Source organism: Leopardus geoffroyi, chromosome X, assembly GCF_018350155.1.
Source record: "Leopardus geoffroyi isolate Oge1 chromosome X, O.geoffroyi_Oge1_pat1.0, whole genome shotgun sequence".
Classification (NCBI taxonomy): domain Eukaryota; kingdom Metazoa; phylum Chordata; class Mammalia; order Carnivora; family Felidae; genus Leopardus; species Leopardus geoffroyi.
In genome coordinates this window covers 18,241,793-18,256,370 of record NC_059343.1, presented here as the reverse complement: position 1 = coordinate 18,256,370, position 14,578 = coordinate 18,241,793, and the positions used below count along the sequence as shown (strand labels likewise).

General features: G+C 40.2%; 1 protein-coding gene and 1 pseudogene across 1 annotated transcript in view; one reads left to right on the top strand and one right to left on the bottom strand.

Annotated features, from left to right (window-relative positions):
- Positions 1-844: 844 nt before the first annotated feature.
- The window catches only part of SMS (spermine synthase), a 54,471-nt gene continuing 40,737 nt past the window's right edge, over positions 845-14,578 (bottom strand). The window contains exons 8-11 of the mRNA XM_045471827.1: positions 9,552-9,666; positions 8,225-8,304; positions 3,037-3,152; positions 845-1,370 (exon numbers count right to left, since the gene is read on the bottom strand). Coding sequence (XP_045327783.1) covers positions 1,331-1,370; positions 3,037-3,152; positions 8,225-8,304; positions 9,552-9,666 — 351 coding nt within the window. The 3' untranslated portion in view covers positions 845-1,330. The remainder of the gene's footprint in view (positions 1,371-3,036; positions 3,153-8,224; positions 8,305-9,551; positions 9,667-14,578) is intronic.
- On the top strand, positions 9,939-10,024 carry LOC123595494 (annotated as a pseudogene).

The following is a 14,578-nucleotide window of genomic DNA, read 5'->3' as shown; positions in this document are numbered from 1 at the left end:
AGAGGGGTGCCTGGCGGCGACTCTTGATCTCGGGATTGTGAGTTCAAGCCCCACGTTGGGCATAGAGATTACGTAAACATAAAATCCTAAAAAAATAAAATCAAAACAACAAAACTATTAAAAAAAAAAAAAAAAAAGAGTATCTGTCAGAGAAACCTATCTTGGGAGGAAGAAAGTTCTGGGTTGACACTAATTTTCTCAAAACACACACTGAATATTTCAATTTTTAATGCTTTCCTCACTGCAAATTCACCATAAATGAACGCAATGCCTTGATAAAACATAAAGCTGTTATAAAAAGAACAGAATAACCATTGATGTCTAATAATCCAAGTCAGTGTACCTTCACCTTTGATGTGGATTCTTATCCACAAATACACTTTACAAGCTGTTAGCTGCCTGCACTTCCTTACTGAGTTTATGCCGCTCTTATTGCAGGCCTCTACAAACTCTCATCTATCTGTGCATCTAAAATCCTTCTTAAAAAGTTTTACAGCAGCAATCCAAAATGCTCTGTGTTTCCACATCTAATACACCAATAAGAATGGGAATAGAAACAAGCTTCTGACTTTCAACTTTCCAGTAAGACCAAATCTTTTCCTATCCTCAGGTCAATTTTATAATGAAGAACCGGTGAATGTAATAGATTGTGTATCATTTACCACGGGGGTAAATGAAGTCATTACTACTGTTCAAAAAGGCCCTAAGGCCATCCTGTTATAAAGAGATAAATGGCACTGAGGGATAGAAAAGAACTAAAAAAGATCAGGAGACACCTTTGTTCTGTGAGATCAGCAGTGAGAAAGTGGGGACCTGGCTGAAATAAAACGACAAACACATGAAATTTCTCATTTATAATTTTAATTGAAGCATTGCTATTCATTTTTTCTTAACTCTTTCTTATAAGCACCAAATTTTAATAACTAAGTCAATTTTCTGGGAAAAAAACACCATCAAGAACTTCCCTCCAGAACAAAAACAATGATGTTCATTCCTCCAAACAACCAAATTTGAAGTCTACCAAAACAAAAATAAAAAGCCCACACACACAAAAGAAAGTAACAAAAATCACATTCTAGGGGTTCAGTGCATTTAGCAGTCTTCGCTGTGCTGTCTAATCATCCTTCAGCTGACTTTCAAAAAAAATAACACCCTAGCTCATCAAAATATACATTTTCCATTTGCTTTTTTTAAATTAAGAATAATAATTAAAAAGAAAAGAAAACTTGAAGGAATTCGCAATCAATTGCCTGACTCCTTTCGATGTCATGTACAGCATATGAAGGTCAGGAAGGCTATTTGCAGCACACACGATTGGGGACAACAGTCTTCAAGGGTTAGCTTTCTTCCAAACAGTGTAAAATACCCACCTGGACAGGGAGTCAAGGAATAAGTGCAGATAATTCAAGGAAGAACAGACAGCATTTAAAATTTGTTTGCTGGCCGACAAACTGGAAGGTGGATGCAAGTTTCAAGGCTTAAAGCATTGCAGTGATGAGCATTAGGTCCTCTTAACAAGGCCACTTTAACAGCCTGCATACCTACCACCTGTGACTGGGTCGCCGGTGGGGAGGAGCCGGGAGCAAATGGAGACTAGGCTAAAGGCATACAAATACTCCCTCAGGTATGCTACTGCTTTCCAAGGTCTTTCAGACTTCTTAGGGATTCACATGACAAGGAAGGGTGGGAAGGTGAGGGGGGGGGGTGGAGGAGGAAGAGAGGGGTGGGAAAAAGAGAGGGAGGGAGAAAGAGAAGGAAAAACAGGTTGAAGGATGGAGTGGAGCCAGAGGGCAGAAGCCTTTTCTCCAAATGTTATCAACTGGATTTCTACCAAAAAAATGCTCCAGAAGGAAAGCCTGATGAAGGTGGACAGTTGGTCAGGGGAGAGTTATCAGAGATCTCCACAGAAAGAAAGTGGCTGCCCAGCATACACAGAGAGCTTCTTCCAGGGGGATCTAGGGGTTTTCTAAGGCCCGTGTCTGTCAGAGGCTGCCAGGGTTTGCGGACAAGGACCTCACTGCAGGCCAGCGGCAGTCACAGGATCTCTCTAGACAGCAATGAAGACAGCTGTTACAGAAAACTAGACTTGGCCACCTCAGATAAGGAAGCTTTTATCTGGAGACTAGAAGTCCGCCTTTTAGGAGGAAACGCATTTTAAATTTCCAGTGACAATGTTCCCATTCTGCCTTTTCTCTGGGTACTTTTATTTCTCTGGACTAACTTTACTAAGTGGAACTAATGAAGAACACCAACATTGGTTTCTACTGCAAATCAGAATCAAGTGAAGTGTAGAAACTAATATCAAAGTAGGATGGTTTTAAAATAAAAAATAGAATGAGGGGCGACTGGGTGGCTCAGCTGGTTAAGCATCCGACTCTTCATTTCTTCATTTCGGCGCAGATCATGATCTCATGGTTTGTGGGCTCCCTGCTGACAAGCGTGGAGCCTGCTTGGGATTCTTTCCCCTCTCTGCTCCTCCCCACCCTGTGCATGCGCTCTCGCTCTCAAAATAAATAAACTTAAAAAAAAAAAAAAAAAAACAGAATTAGCATGTTTACTCTTTTTGCCCGCTACAGCTCAGGTGGTATTTTAGACTAGGGCTTCTGAAGCTTTATGTGCACAGCAATCTCCTGGTAGACCGGTCCAGGCAGGTAACCAGGCCTCAAGCCAGCCTCTTCCAGCCTCTGCTGGAGCAGGAGGCCAGGGTGGGGCTTGAGGATCTTCATGCTAACGGGTTCCCAGGGGATGCTGCAGTTCTGGGGACAGCCTTTGAGAACCAGTGCTGCTTAATCAGTAGAACCACCTGGGGAGTTGTGGGAGGCCACACCCCAGAATCTGAGAGTGATCCAGGAATCAGTAGTTATTTTAAAGCTTCAGGGAATTCCAATGTGCAGCCGCATCTGAAGACCATGGCCTTAGATAGTATAGAGCTAATTCCATTTATTATTGGGATTTAAAATGTTGAACTGGCATGGGATTTACTTGGGTATTCTGATCTAACAACATAATGTCATGTTATGTTATGTTGAAGGATACAATTCCAAGTATGAAGGAACACAGACGATCTCCTTTGAGAATTCCACAGGACAATACAGGCGCCCAAGCTGTTCTTCATAGAGCGACAAGGCTTCTGTCAAATTGACACAGTTACCCTAAATCAAAGACAGGAAAGCAAACAATGGGATTCTTGAGTCTTACTGAAGGCCCCCTCACTCATTTGAAGGTCTCTAATAAATGAAAACAATTTTAGCTTTAGATGAAAGTTCTCCTCTTCGAAAATGAGAGAAGGCTTCTGTGCTATGACACACTGCATTCAATTCTACTTATAGATCCATTAATTAGCTCATTATCCTTCTACCTCATTTACCAAGCCATTTCACATTCAGAGAATGAAGCTACAGAAAGCAGTGAGACCAATTTCTCATTAGTAACACAGTCACTGTATCAACACCATGCAATTAGCAAAGATTCATACACATGAGCCATTCAAAATGTTTTCCCACTGGTCACCACTATGTTGAGAATGAAACATCAGAAAGATAATGCTCTTCATTTCCAGAATGGCTTAAAACTATGACCTTCATAAGAATCTAAGACGTTGCCAAAGAACTATGTTCATACCTCTATGCTTTCCCCCAAATATGTGATTTTCAGGCCTAAGAAAACAAAAGTTTACTCACAATATGTATACTAAGTAAGGATATCCCACAGTTCCACTCCTTATCAAGCATCCTCCCTTGACTTCATTGTTCTAATTTTTCTCCCTTTCTTGCCACCACCTTTTCAGTCTCCCCAGCAGTTAGGAGTGGTCAGTGAGATGTAGTTAACTCTGCTGGGGGCTACCAGGAAAGTTTATGCTTCTGGACAATCAAGGATAAACAGACTGACCTGCCTCTTCAACTTACTTCCAGCCTATGACCTAGATGTGACATTTGAAGCTGCAGCAGCCACTCTGTGACCATGAAGAAAAAAAGGATGAATCAGATGCTGGCCAAGAACAGAGCAGAGCTACTGAAAGGATCTGCCTAGTTCTATAGCAGTGCCTTTTTTTTGTTTGTTTTTAAGTAATCTCCACACCCAATATGGGGCTTGAACTCACAACTCAAGAGTTACATGCCGCCACGCCACGCCCCCCCCCCCTTACTCAGCCAGGAACCCCTAGAGCAGTGCTTCTTAATCTTTAATGTGCATATGAATCACACATCATTTTCATTCATTAGGTCTGGGTTAGGTTTTATCATTTTAGCTCAAGTTTCCTAATTGTGGCTTTTCATAATGGGTACTTAATACCACCTATTTCCTTTTAACCTCTAAAATTCTTTACAAACTAAAGACTACTGAATGCATGTGGTGATTCCATTTCTTAAGAACTTCACTATCAATTTGCCTTAGAATAGCCAAGTACAATGTAAAATGAAAATTATTCACAAATGAAAATTATTTGTGAGCGACACTCACAAATGAAGGCATTCAGTGATGTAAGCATCACAAATGAAAGGCATTTCGAAACCAACCAACTAGCCACAGGCAAGTGGGCAAAAGAACTATTCTGAGAGCTGGCCTTGGCGGTTTTCACTTAGCACGTTCGTTTAGCATGACGTCGTCCTTCAGTGTCAGCCTGTTTAGTAACCCATCATCTAGGGTCCTGCAGTGGGATTTGGCCAAAGTGCCCTTCACCAGCATATAATTTGGTTTCAACATTAAGTTCACCATGAGAGTATATAAACACCACACATGTAATTTAAGATTCACAAATAGAAAACAATGCTGGATGTTTTTAGAACATATCACCACTGGGGAAGCTATAGAATGGAAATGCCACCTAGGTGCACAGCTCAATGGTTTTTCTTGCCATCTTAAAATTGACACCAGACTCTCTTTACTGAAGGCATATGGGAGGATCTCCTTACTGAGAATGTGGTAAGGAGATAGGAAAGTTTCAATTTGTTCTTCTCCAGCATTGTCAAAAAGCAGTTAAAAAAAGGAAAAAAAATCTCACCACAAATGGAGACCTACCCCAAAAAAGTAATGTGATACATTTTACTTTCCTGTGTATTTAAATGGAAATACATTTTTTTCTTGTCTTAAGAAAGACATATCGGTTTTTTCAGTGCCACCGTAACAGTGCGCATGAACATCCAGGCGGTTGCTCTCAAGAGCAGCAACAATGCCGAAGAGAGAGGCAGATACCAGGTACTTATTAGGCCATGCTCCAAAGTCGTCGTTGGGTTTCTAGCTGGGAGATGAAGCATGGTTACATTGGCAAATCTGAAACCATTGATGTCACAGAGCTGGGAAAATTGTTGTGACCTCACGGGCAGGTTAAACAAGTATAGAATGACCAGCCCCAGATCTGGTGTACAACGAAAAGATCTAGAAAAATGCTAGAATAATATCTGCTCCCGTCCTACCAGTTCGGTTTCATCGTACTGACAACCTCAGTTGGCATCGTGGAGCAGGAGGAAACAAGATGAAAACCCACAAGAGGGAAAATCCTGGGATTCTTTTTCTAGCCACGTAATGCATACATGCAAATCCAATGCCTCGATGAAAAAAGAAAAAAAGGAAGGCTGGATGGACAAAGGACAGACATTGGAGATGCAGAACAAAAACCCAACAGCAGAGAATTAAATACCTATTAAGGATGAGAAAGGAACTGGGGCACCTGGGTGGAACAGTTGGTTGAGCGTCTGACTTCGGCCCAGGTCATGATCCCACGCTTTGTGGGTGTGAGCCTGCATCGGACTCTGTGCTGACAGCTCAGAGCCTGGAGCCTGCTTCGGATTCTGTGTCTCCCTCTCTCTTTCTGCCCCTCCCCCACTCTGTCTCCCCAAAATAAACAAACATTAAAAAAAATTTTTTTTTTAAGTTTGACAAGGGAATAATTGGGGGGAGGGGGGCATCCTAAGAGGTAAAACCCTATTCAGTAGTTTGGTTCTAGGAAGTTTTCCTTGGCCCATGTTAGGTGTGAGTAGGTGACACTGCTTTTTTACTCTAGATTTCTATATTGTTTTTATCTTTTAAATTTAACAGTATGTATGATTTTTGTAACGTAAAAAAAAAAAAAAAATGCAAGTCCGGAAGAATACATCCTTAATAACATCATTCTTAGCAAGTTCAAAAGCAAGCTGAACAATATAATGACAGGAAATTACACATATGTGAAACATCTATAAAGAAAAGTACAGGGGGGCACCTGGCTGGCTCAGTCAGTAAAGCATGTGACTCTTGCTCTCGAGGTTGTGAGTTCAAACCCCACTTGGGCACTGAGTTTACTTAAGAAAAAAAAAGTACAAGAATAAAAAAGAATAACACTAAAGATGGGTTACCTTCTAAAAGGTGGACAGGAGTTTAGGGAGTAATGTAGACGTGTCGAGGGTACCAGTTATGTCCACTTCTCAAGGAGGGGGTAGTATTTTGCATAATAACTTACATGAATGCCACATACATAAGTTTGTATGTATCAAAGAACCTCTAGAGTTTTTTTGTTACTTTTTTTTTTTTTTTTTAAGGGGAGTGGGGAAGAGAAGGGAAGGAGGTCGAGTCCCTGGTCTTGAAAGCAAATATTCCCTGGATTGAAATTCCCCTAGCCCACCAGAGCCAGCTCAGTTCCCACCCACTCCATTTCCACAGCTTTCTCCAGCTCTGTGGCACTAACTAGGCTGCCTTCATGCAGCCACGGTGATTACTAATGACATCATGAATTTGCTACTGTGACACAATTTCAGGCAGGACATTTAGTCTGCCTGAGGTCCACTAAGAGGTCAAACAACATTTTCATTCCATCTTTACATTTCAGTTCTAAGCTACATGCTGAGGTAAAGGGGGTAGGCATGAATCAAGAGTATCTCCTGAGCATTATCACATGGCAGTTTCAAAAAAGGTACTACAGGGACGTCTGGGAGGCTCAGTCAGTTAAGCGTCCAACTCTTGATTTTGGCTCAGGTTATGATCTCCCGGTTCATGAATTCAAACCCTGTGTCTGGCTCTGCACTGACAGGTCAGAGCCTATAGCCTGCTTCGGATTCTGTGTCTCCCTCTCTCTCTCTGCCCCTCCCCATTCATGCTCTGTCTCTTTCTCTCTCAAAAGTAAAATTAACATTAAAAAAAATTAGAGACTCAAGTCTAGAATGTGTTAAAAAAAATCATTTCTAAACATCAGGCAAAAAAATTCCATTCATATACAGTTGTCTGTTTCTTTCCCTCGAAGCTTCTCAATACTTTCACCAAGTTCAAGGTCTCTAAGATTAATCACCATGGAGGAGAGTGGGGTCTTACATGCAAGGGAAAGAAAAGGAAAACAGGATGGGCTGAAGACTAATTCAAGGTGTCCCTTAGAGTTTCCAAGTTGTATTCACCATTATTAATCTCAGATCCCAACAAGTGCCCAGAGCCTGCATTAAAATGCCTCTTTGGGAGAATAAAGTTAAGTCCTCTCTACTAGTTTTTGACATTTAAATATGCTATTGCTTTTTAAAGGGGTGGGGGAGGGCTCCTGAAAACACTTAAGAATTACAGGGACCAGAGTGCAATACTGCCTAGGTAAGTGCTTATTTTCTGCTTATGAATTAAGGGACTGGTGTACCAAGTAAAGAGACTCGATCAGCATTTAGCACCTTTTGTGGTCATTTTCAGAATTTTCTTCAGGACTTTAGCAGGGTGTGTATACACACACACACACATATACATAACAAGATATAAGTATATGTATATATATATTATATATATATTACATAACAAGAGATACAAATTTTAAACTTTCTTTTAAATTTAAGAATCCCCTAGAGAATGGGGAAAAAAAACAATATGCTTCCATCTGGTGGCAGGAACTCATACTACAGTCAAAGCAGTTTATTAAGCTTTATGTTGATAAATTGGCTTTCCAATGAAGAATCTCCTAGAGGATAAGGGGAGAGAAATTAAAAAACAAACAAACAAAAAACAAATAAAATCACAATCTGTATCTCCATCTGGTGGCAGGAGTTCATACTACAGCCACAGCCCAAGGTTGATAAATTAGGACAGTGGGCAATAAAAGGACATAAGAGAACTCATTAATTCTGGAGAGGACAGGTCAGCTATTTACAAACTTGTTGTCTGAAAGAACATAATACAGTTATGATGTTCTATCCTTAACAAATATAAATTTCAGTAATATGCATGCAAATTTCAAAATATAAAAATTCTTATCGAGCGTTCTGGGGAAAAAGAGTTAAGTGTATACCTGTGTAAAATACTTCCCATCCGGTTTCAGTACTTTCATCGAGAGGTCAAGAATCAGTCTGAGAAACTCCCATGTAGAATCTGGATAATAAAAAAAATTAATTATATAAATATGGGTTTACATGCATCAGAAACATCTAATGTCAAATATTCGCATTAATATTCAAAACTACCAACAAAAGAAAGTAGCCAAGAGCTTGAGACTCCATATTCAAAATCTTATTTGTAAAAATGTACTGTCTTTTTGGGGTGTCTTGCACACACGTGCATATACTCAACGTCAAAAGCAAACATCCTTGGGGCGCCTGGGTGGTCAGTCGGTTGGGCCGCCGACTTCAGCTCAGGTCATGATCTTGCGGTCCGTGAGTTCGAGCCCCGCGTCGGGCTCTGTGCTGACAGCTCAGAGCCTGGAGCCTGTTTCGGATTCTGTGTCTCCCTCTCTCTGACCCTCCCCTGTTCATGCTCTGTCTCTCTCTGTCTCAAAAAAATAAATAAACGTTAAAAAAAAAAAATTAAAAAAAAAAAAAAAAAAAAAGCAAACGTCCTTGTGCTTAGCATTGCTCTCACAGTACCAATAAAGATTAGACAGAAAGGCAGTGGATGAAATCTAAAAGACAACAGGTTTAAGAGGGAAGTTGCAACATCCCAAGAGAGAAACAGCAAGGGTCATCAGGTGGGGACCCAGTCTGCAAACTCAGCAGGAAGACAAGGTTATAGAAAAACAGTAACACTGACATGCCAAACCAGCAGTGATTTACAGCGTGTGGTTTGAGAAGGGGAATCGTCACTGGTGTTGCTTAGAAAGGTCACCAGTTTGTCCTAGTACAGGTTAAAAATCATATAATGTAGGGGAGCCGGGGTGGCTCAGTTGGTTAAGCACCGACTTTTGATTTCGGCTCAGTTTATGATCTCACAGTTTTGTGAGTAAGAGCCATGCGTCCGGCTCTGCGCTGACAGTTCAGAGCCTACTTGGGATTCCCTCTCTCTGCCCTTCTGCTCACACTGTTTCTTTCTCAAATAATTTTTTTTTAAATCACATAATTTAAGTAAATTACCAAACAAGCTAATTTCTCAATAATGTGATTGAGTCATTTTATTTAATGTTTCTCTCAAATGACTGAGTAAATGTGCTTATTTAGTGACAGAACAGGATTTGACCAAAGCCAAATCCAGCCATCTTTCCACTGTGCGCTGCAGTTTAACTACCTTGAAAAAATGAAGGAACTTACTATGTAGACAATCTCTAAGAGCCTTTCATTCTCACAAAGTGCCAAGAAAAACATTTTCATGAACACTGTCTTGGTTAGAAAACAAAAAACAGAATCTACCTTCTTCTGGAGATGTGGAGATTGGAACAGCTGTCAAATCATTAATCACATAATCAAACTCTCTCCCTTCTTTGGCGTACCTCTTCAGTACTGGAATACAGTCTTCTATTAGAACCTTCCAAAGAGAAAAGGAATAGATGTATGTGAGCCAACTCATGTGGAAGCAGTTAAGCCCTTGTAGAGGAGGGAGGAAAATGCAAGCCGTTGCTGAGATCCACAACACCTCCATGAACAAGGAATGACTTCCATCCATGCCTATAAGAGCTACAATTCAGTGCCTACTATATGCTTTAGTATGCCTTCTCATTTAATCTAAGCAACAATCTACAGGTACTATTAATGACCCCTAGTTTATAAGTGGAAAACAAAGTTAACAGAGGTTACACAGTGCTTGCTTTGCTAGCACACATACTAAAATTGGAACGATACAGAGAAGATTAGCATGGCCCCTGTGCAAGGATGACACATAAATACTTCCGGAAGAGAGAAAGAAGAGATGGGTACCATATCTTGCCCAAAGGTACCCAAAATAAGAAACGGAGCCAGGGCACCTGGGTGGCTCAGTCGATTAAGCATCGGATTCGATTTTGGCTCACATCATGATCTCATGGTTCGTGAGATTGAGTCCCAAGTCGGGCTCTGTGCTAACAGTGTGGGCCCTGCTTGGGATTCTCTTTCTCCCACCTCTCTCTGCCCCTACCCTACTCATGTGTGCTCTCTCAAAATAAATAAACTTAAAAAAAAATACAGTATATAATACATATAACATACAAAATGTGATAACCTACTATTTATGTTTTTTAATGCATGCCAATGTATTTGCTATGAATAACACATTTTTTAAAAGTTTTTATTTATTTATTTATTTTTGAGAGGGAGAGGGAGAGAGGGAGAGGGAGGGAGAGGGGAGGGGGAGGGGGAGGGGCGGGGGGGAGAGAGACAGAGAGAGAGACAGAGAGAGAGAGAGAGAGAGAGAGAGAGAGAGAGAGAGACAGCGCACGCACACACGCGCACAAGTGTGGGAGGGGCAGAGAGAGGGGGGACAGAGGATCTGAAGCGGCCTCTGTGTGCACATCAGAGAGCCCAATGTGGGGCTAGAATTCCTGAACCATGAGCCAAAGGCACACGCTTAACCGACTGAGCCACCCAGGCACCCCCCCTACTATTTACGTTCTTGATAAGGTCTCTGGTCAACGACATGTTATGAGTAGTTAAGTTCTGGGGGAGTCTAAAGTTATAGGCAGATTTTTGACTATAGGGGAGGGTTGGGGGGGTCAGCACTCCTAACCCCCATGTTCCTCATGTTGTTCAAGGGTCAACTGTACAGGAAGTTTGGGGTTTGCCTTCTCTTTGAAGTACTACAGGTACATGCTGGGGATGCGTAGGCTGCGGGCAACATCTTGAACTAGCAGGAGTTACTCTCCTTGTCTTTTATTTTTCTAGTTACAAAATACACATTCATGTAAAACAAATTCATGTAAATCAGAAGTCAAGTTTGCCACAATTCCCTAAACAACCTATTCCAGATTTTTTCCTATGAATGTTCTTATACAAACCCTCAGTCACAATTTTATAGTCCTGTTGTTTTGTAACTTGCTTCACTTAATACACCATCTAAGTGCAACCATATAAAGACATAGAAAACACTAATCAATCCTATTTGATATGCTGTTTTTTCCTATGCTCATATACACTTTTACCAACACAAAAACACAAATGCTTGTCCCATTTTGTAAAACTAGGATCAGAAAGAATGCAAGCAAGCAAGCTAGGATCACACACATGCTGAACTTGAAAATTTTCATCTAACACCATTCCAGGTAATGGTATTTTTAAAAATTGTATCATTCCACTAAAAATGTGCTACTCAACCTCCGTGTATAGATGCCTGTCTGTAGGCTAGACACTCAAACATTGGGTTGCTGAGACAAAAGGCATGTACATTTTAGTTTTTAGTTTTGATGGCCATTCACACTCCAACTAGCAATAATTGCGAGCATCTGTTTCCCTGGCATCCTCCCCAACACTGTATATTGTCCCTCTTCTATTACGTCAGGTCCCTTCCCTTGCTCATGTTTCCACATGTCCTTGCGGAGTCACTAACAGGGGTGAACATTTTGTTATAAGTTTACAGGATAGGGGTGCCTGGGTGGCTCAGTCAATTAAGCATCCGACTTCAGCTCAGGTCATGATCTCACGGTTCGTGGGTTCAGGCCCAAGCAGGGCTCCGTGCTCCCAGCTTGGAGCCTGGAGCCTGCTTCTGATTCTGTGTCTCCCTCTCTCTGCCCCTCCCCTACTTGTGTGTTCACGCTCTCGCTCTCTCTCAAAAATAAACATAAAAAAAATGTATAGGATATTCGATTTTCATTTCCTGAGATTGACCAGTTCATAACCTTTACATTTTTCTATTTAGTCATCCTCGTTTTTAAGTTTTAAGTTGTAGGGAGGGGCTCTCTGTATTATTAAAGGGATTAAATCCCTGTCACTTTTGTTACTAGTTTTTTGGCTTTATGGTATTATGTTGTTACAGTTTCTGGGTTTCTTGTCTTTCTTTAAAAGGTTTCCCAACTTCAAGATTAAATATGCTAAATTTCCCTAAATGTATTAAGTTTATGTATCTAGACCTTAAGCCATCTGAGATTAATCTTTCTATGGCTTCTGAGGTTATGTTAACTTTGTTCTCATATAAATGAGAACAGCCCATTGCGCTGGCACCACTTATGAAATCAACTAAATCTCCTTTTCCCAAGCAAACTTGAAATATACCTTAGGTCATGTATTAGCTATGTGTGTACAAATACACACTCAGACATGTTCAAAGTCTCTGTGCCATTCCTCTTATCTGTCGATTCCTGTGTCAACATCATACTTCCTATTTGATTACGCTTTAACAAACAACAGCACAAATCTCCCTTCACTATGGTTATTTAAAATTGTTTTTCTTGGCTATTCTTAGGTATGTATTGTTACAAATGAACTTGAAACCATTTGGTCTAGTTCTAAAAACCTCCTTGGGATTCTGATTGGTATTAGTTGTAATAGGAAGTTACAGACACTGTTCCAGTATTCTCATTCTAGAAATATAACATGTCTCTCCATATGTTCCAACTTCAGTTAGTCTTTCAGTAAGACCTTGACCTAATTCTTATCAGTCCCACAATACCATTCTTATTTAAATATACTCCTAGGTATTTAACGATGGGTCATTATTCCTAAATGTGAAACCTGAAACCATAAAATATCCTAGAAGAGAACACATGCAGTAACATCTCTAACACTGGCCATAGCAACATTTTTCTAAATATGTCTCCGGAAGCAACAGAAACAAAAGCAAAAATAAACTATTGGGACTACGTCAAAATAAAAAGCTTCTGCACAACTATCGACAAAACTAAAAGACAAAGTATGGAATGGGAGAAGATATTTGCAAATGACATATCTGATAAAGGGTCAGGATGAAATAAAGAACTTACACAACTCAACATCCAAAACATAAATAATCCAATTTAAAAATGAGCAGAATACATGAATACATGAAAGACAGCCAGATGGCCAACAGACACATGAAAAGATGCACATTATCAGGCAAATGCAAATCAAAGCCACAATGAGGTATCACCTCACACCTGTCAGAATGGCTAAAATCAAAAACACAGGAAACAACAGGTGTTGGTGAGGATGCGGAGAAAAAGGAACACTCATGCGCTGTTGATGGGAATGCAAACTGGTGCAGTCACTATGGAAAACAGCATGGAGGTTCCCAAAAAAGTTAAAAATGGAACTACCTTATGATCCAGCAATTGTACCACCAGGTATTTACCCAAAGAATACAAGAACATTAATTCAAAGGGATACATGCACACCAATATTTATGGCAACATTATTCACAGTAACTGAGATACAGAAGCAGCCCAAGTGTCAATCGATTAAAGAAGAGGTGGCCTGTGCACACACACAATGGAATATTACTCAGCCATAAAAAAAGAATAAATCCTTGCCATTTGTAATGACATGGACAGAGCTCGAGTATAATGCTAAGTGAAATAACTCAGTATAAGATAGACAAATACCATATGATTTCACTCCTAAGTGGAATTTAAGAAACAAAACAAATGAACAATTAAAAAAGAGAGAAACCAAAAAACAGACTCTTAACTATGGAGAACAAACCAATGGTTACCAGAGGGGAGGTGGATGAACTAGGTGAAGGGGATTAAGAGCACATATATCATGCTGAGCACTGAGAAGTATATAGAATTGTTGAATCACTATATGGTACACCTGAAACTAATATAACAATCTGTAAACTACACTGGTACTAAAATTAAAAGCTTAGGAGCGCCTGGGTGGCTTAGTCAGTTAAGCAGCTGACTTCAGCTCAGGTCATGATCTCATGGTTCGTGGGTTCAAGCCCCACATCGGGCTCTGTGCTGGCAGCTCAGAGCCTGGATCCTGCTTCTGATTCTGTGTCTCCCTCCCTCTCTGCACCCCCCCACCCCACACACACTCTGTCTCTGTCTCTCAAAAATAAATTAAAATGTAAAAAAAAAAAGTTAAAAGCTTAAAAAAAACCTCAATTGGCCATTATTTTGAATAGGATCTCCAACCCATTCTCCACCTCCAATTTCTATTCAAACTGTTTTGCATTTAACAAAGCTAAAAAAAATTTTTTAGACTCTGTCCAATCACTGCACCAAATTCTCATGAACTCAACTAGTTTTCTAGGTGAGTTTCCTAGATTTTCTAAGCATTCATATCATCTGCAAATGATTCTATATTTTTACTGTTTTCATTTTTCTACCTTACTACGTTAGCTAATGCCTCAAAAGTGAATAAAGGTAATAATAAGCATTTTCACCTTATTTCTAATTTTAATGGAAATGCCTTATGTATTTTGATATTTTATAGAACATTTAAGTTTCTCTTTTTCAAATTTTTTAATTATTTATTTATTATTCGTGGGCGGGGGGAGAGAACACGCAAGCAAGGGAGAGGGCTAGAGGAAGAGAGAGAGAGAGAGAGAGAGA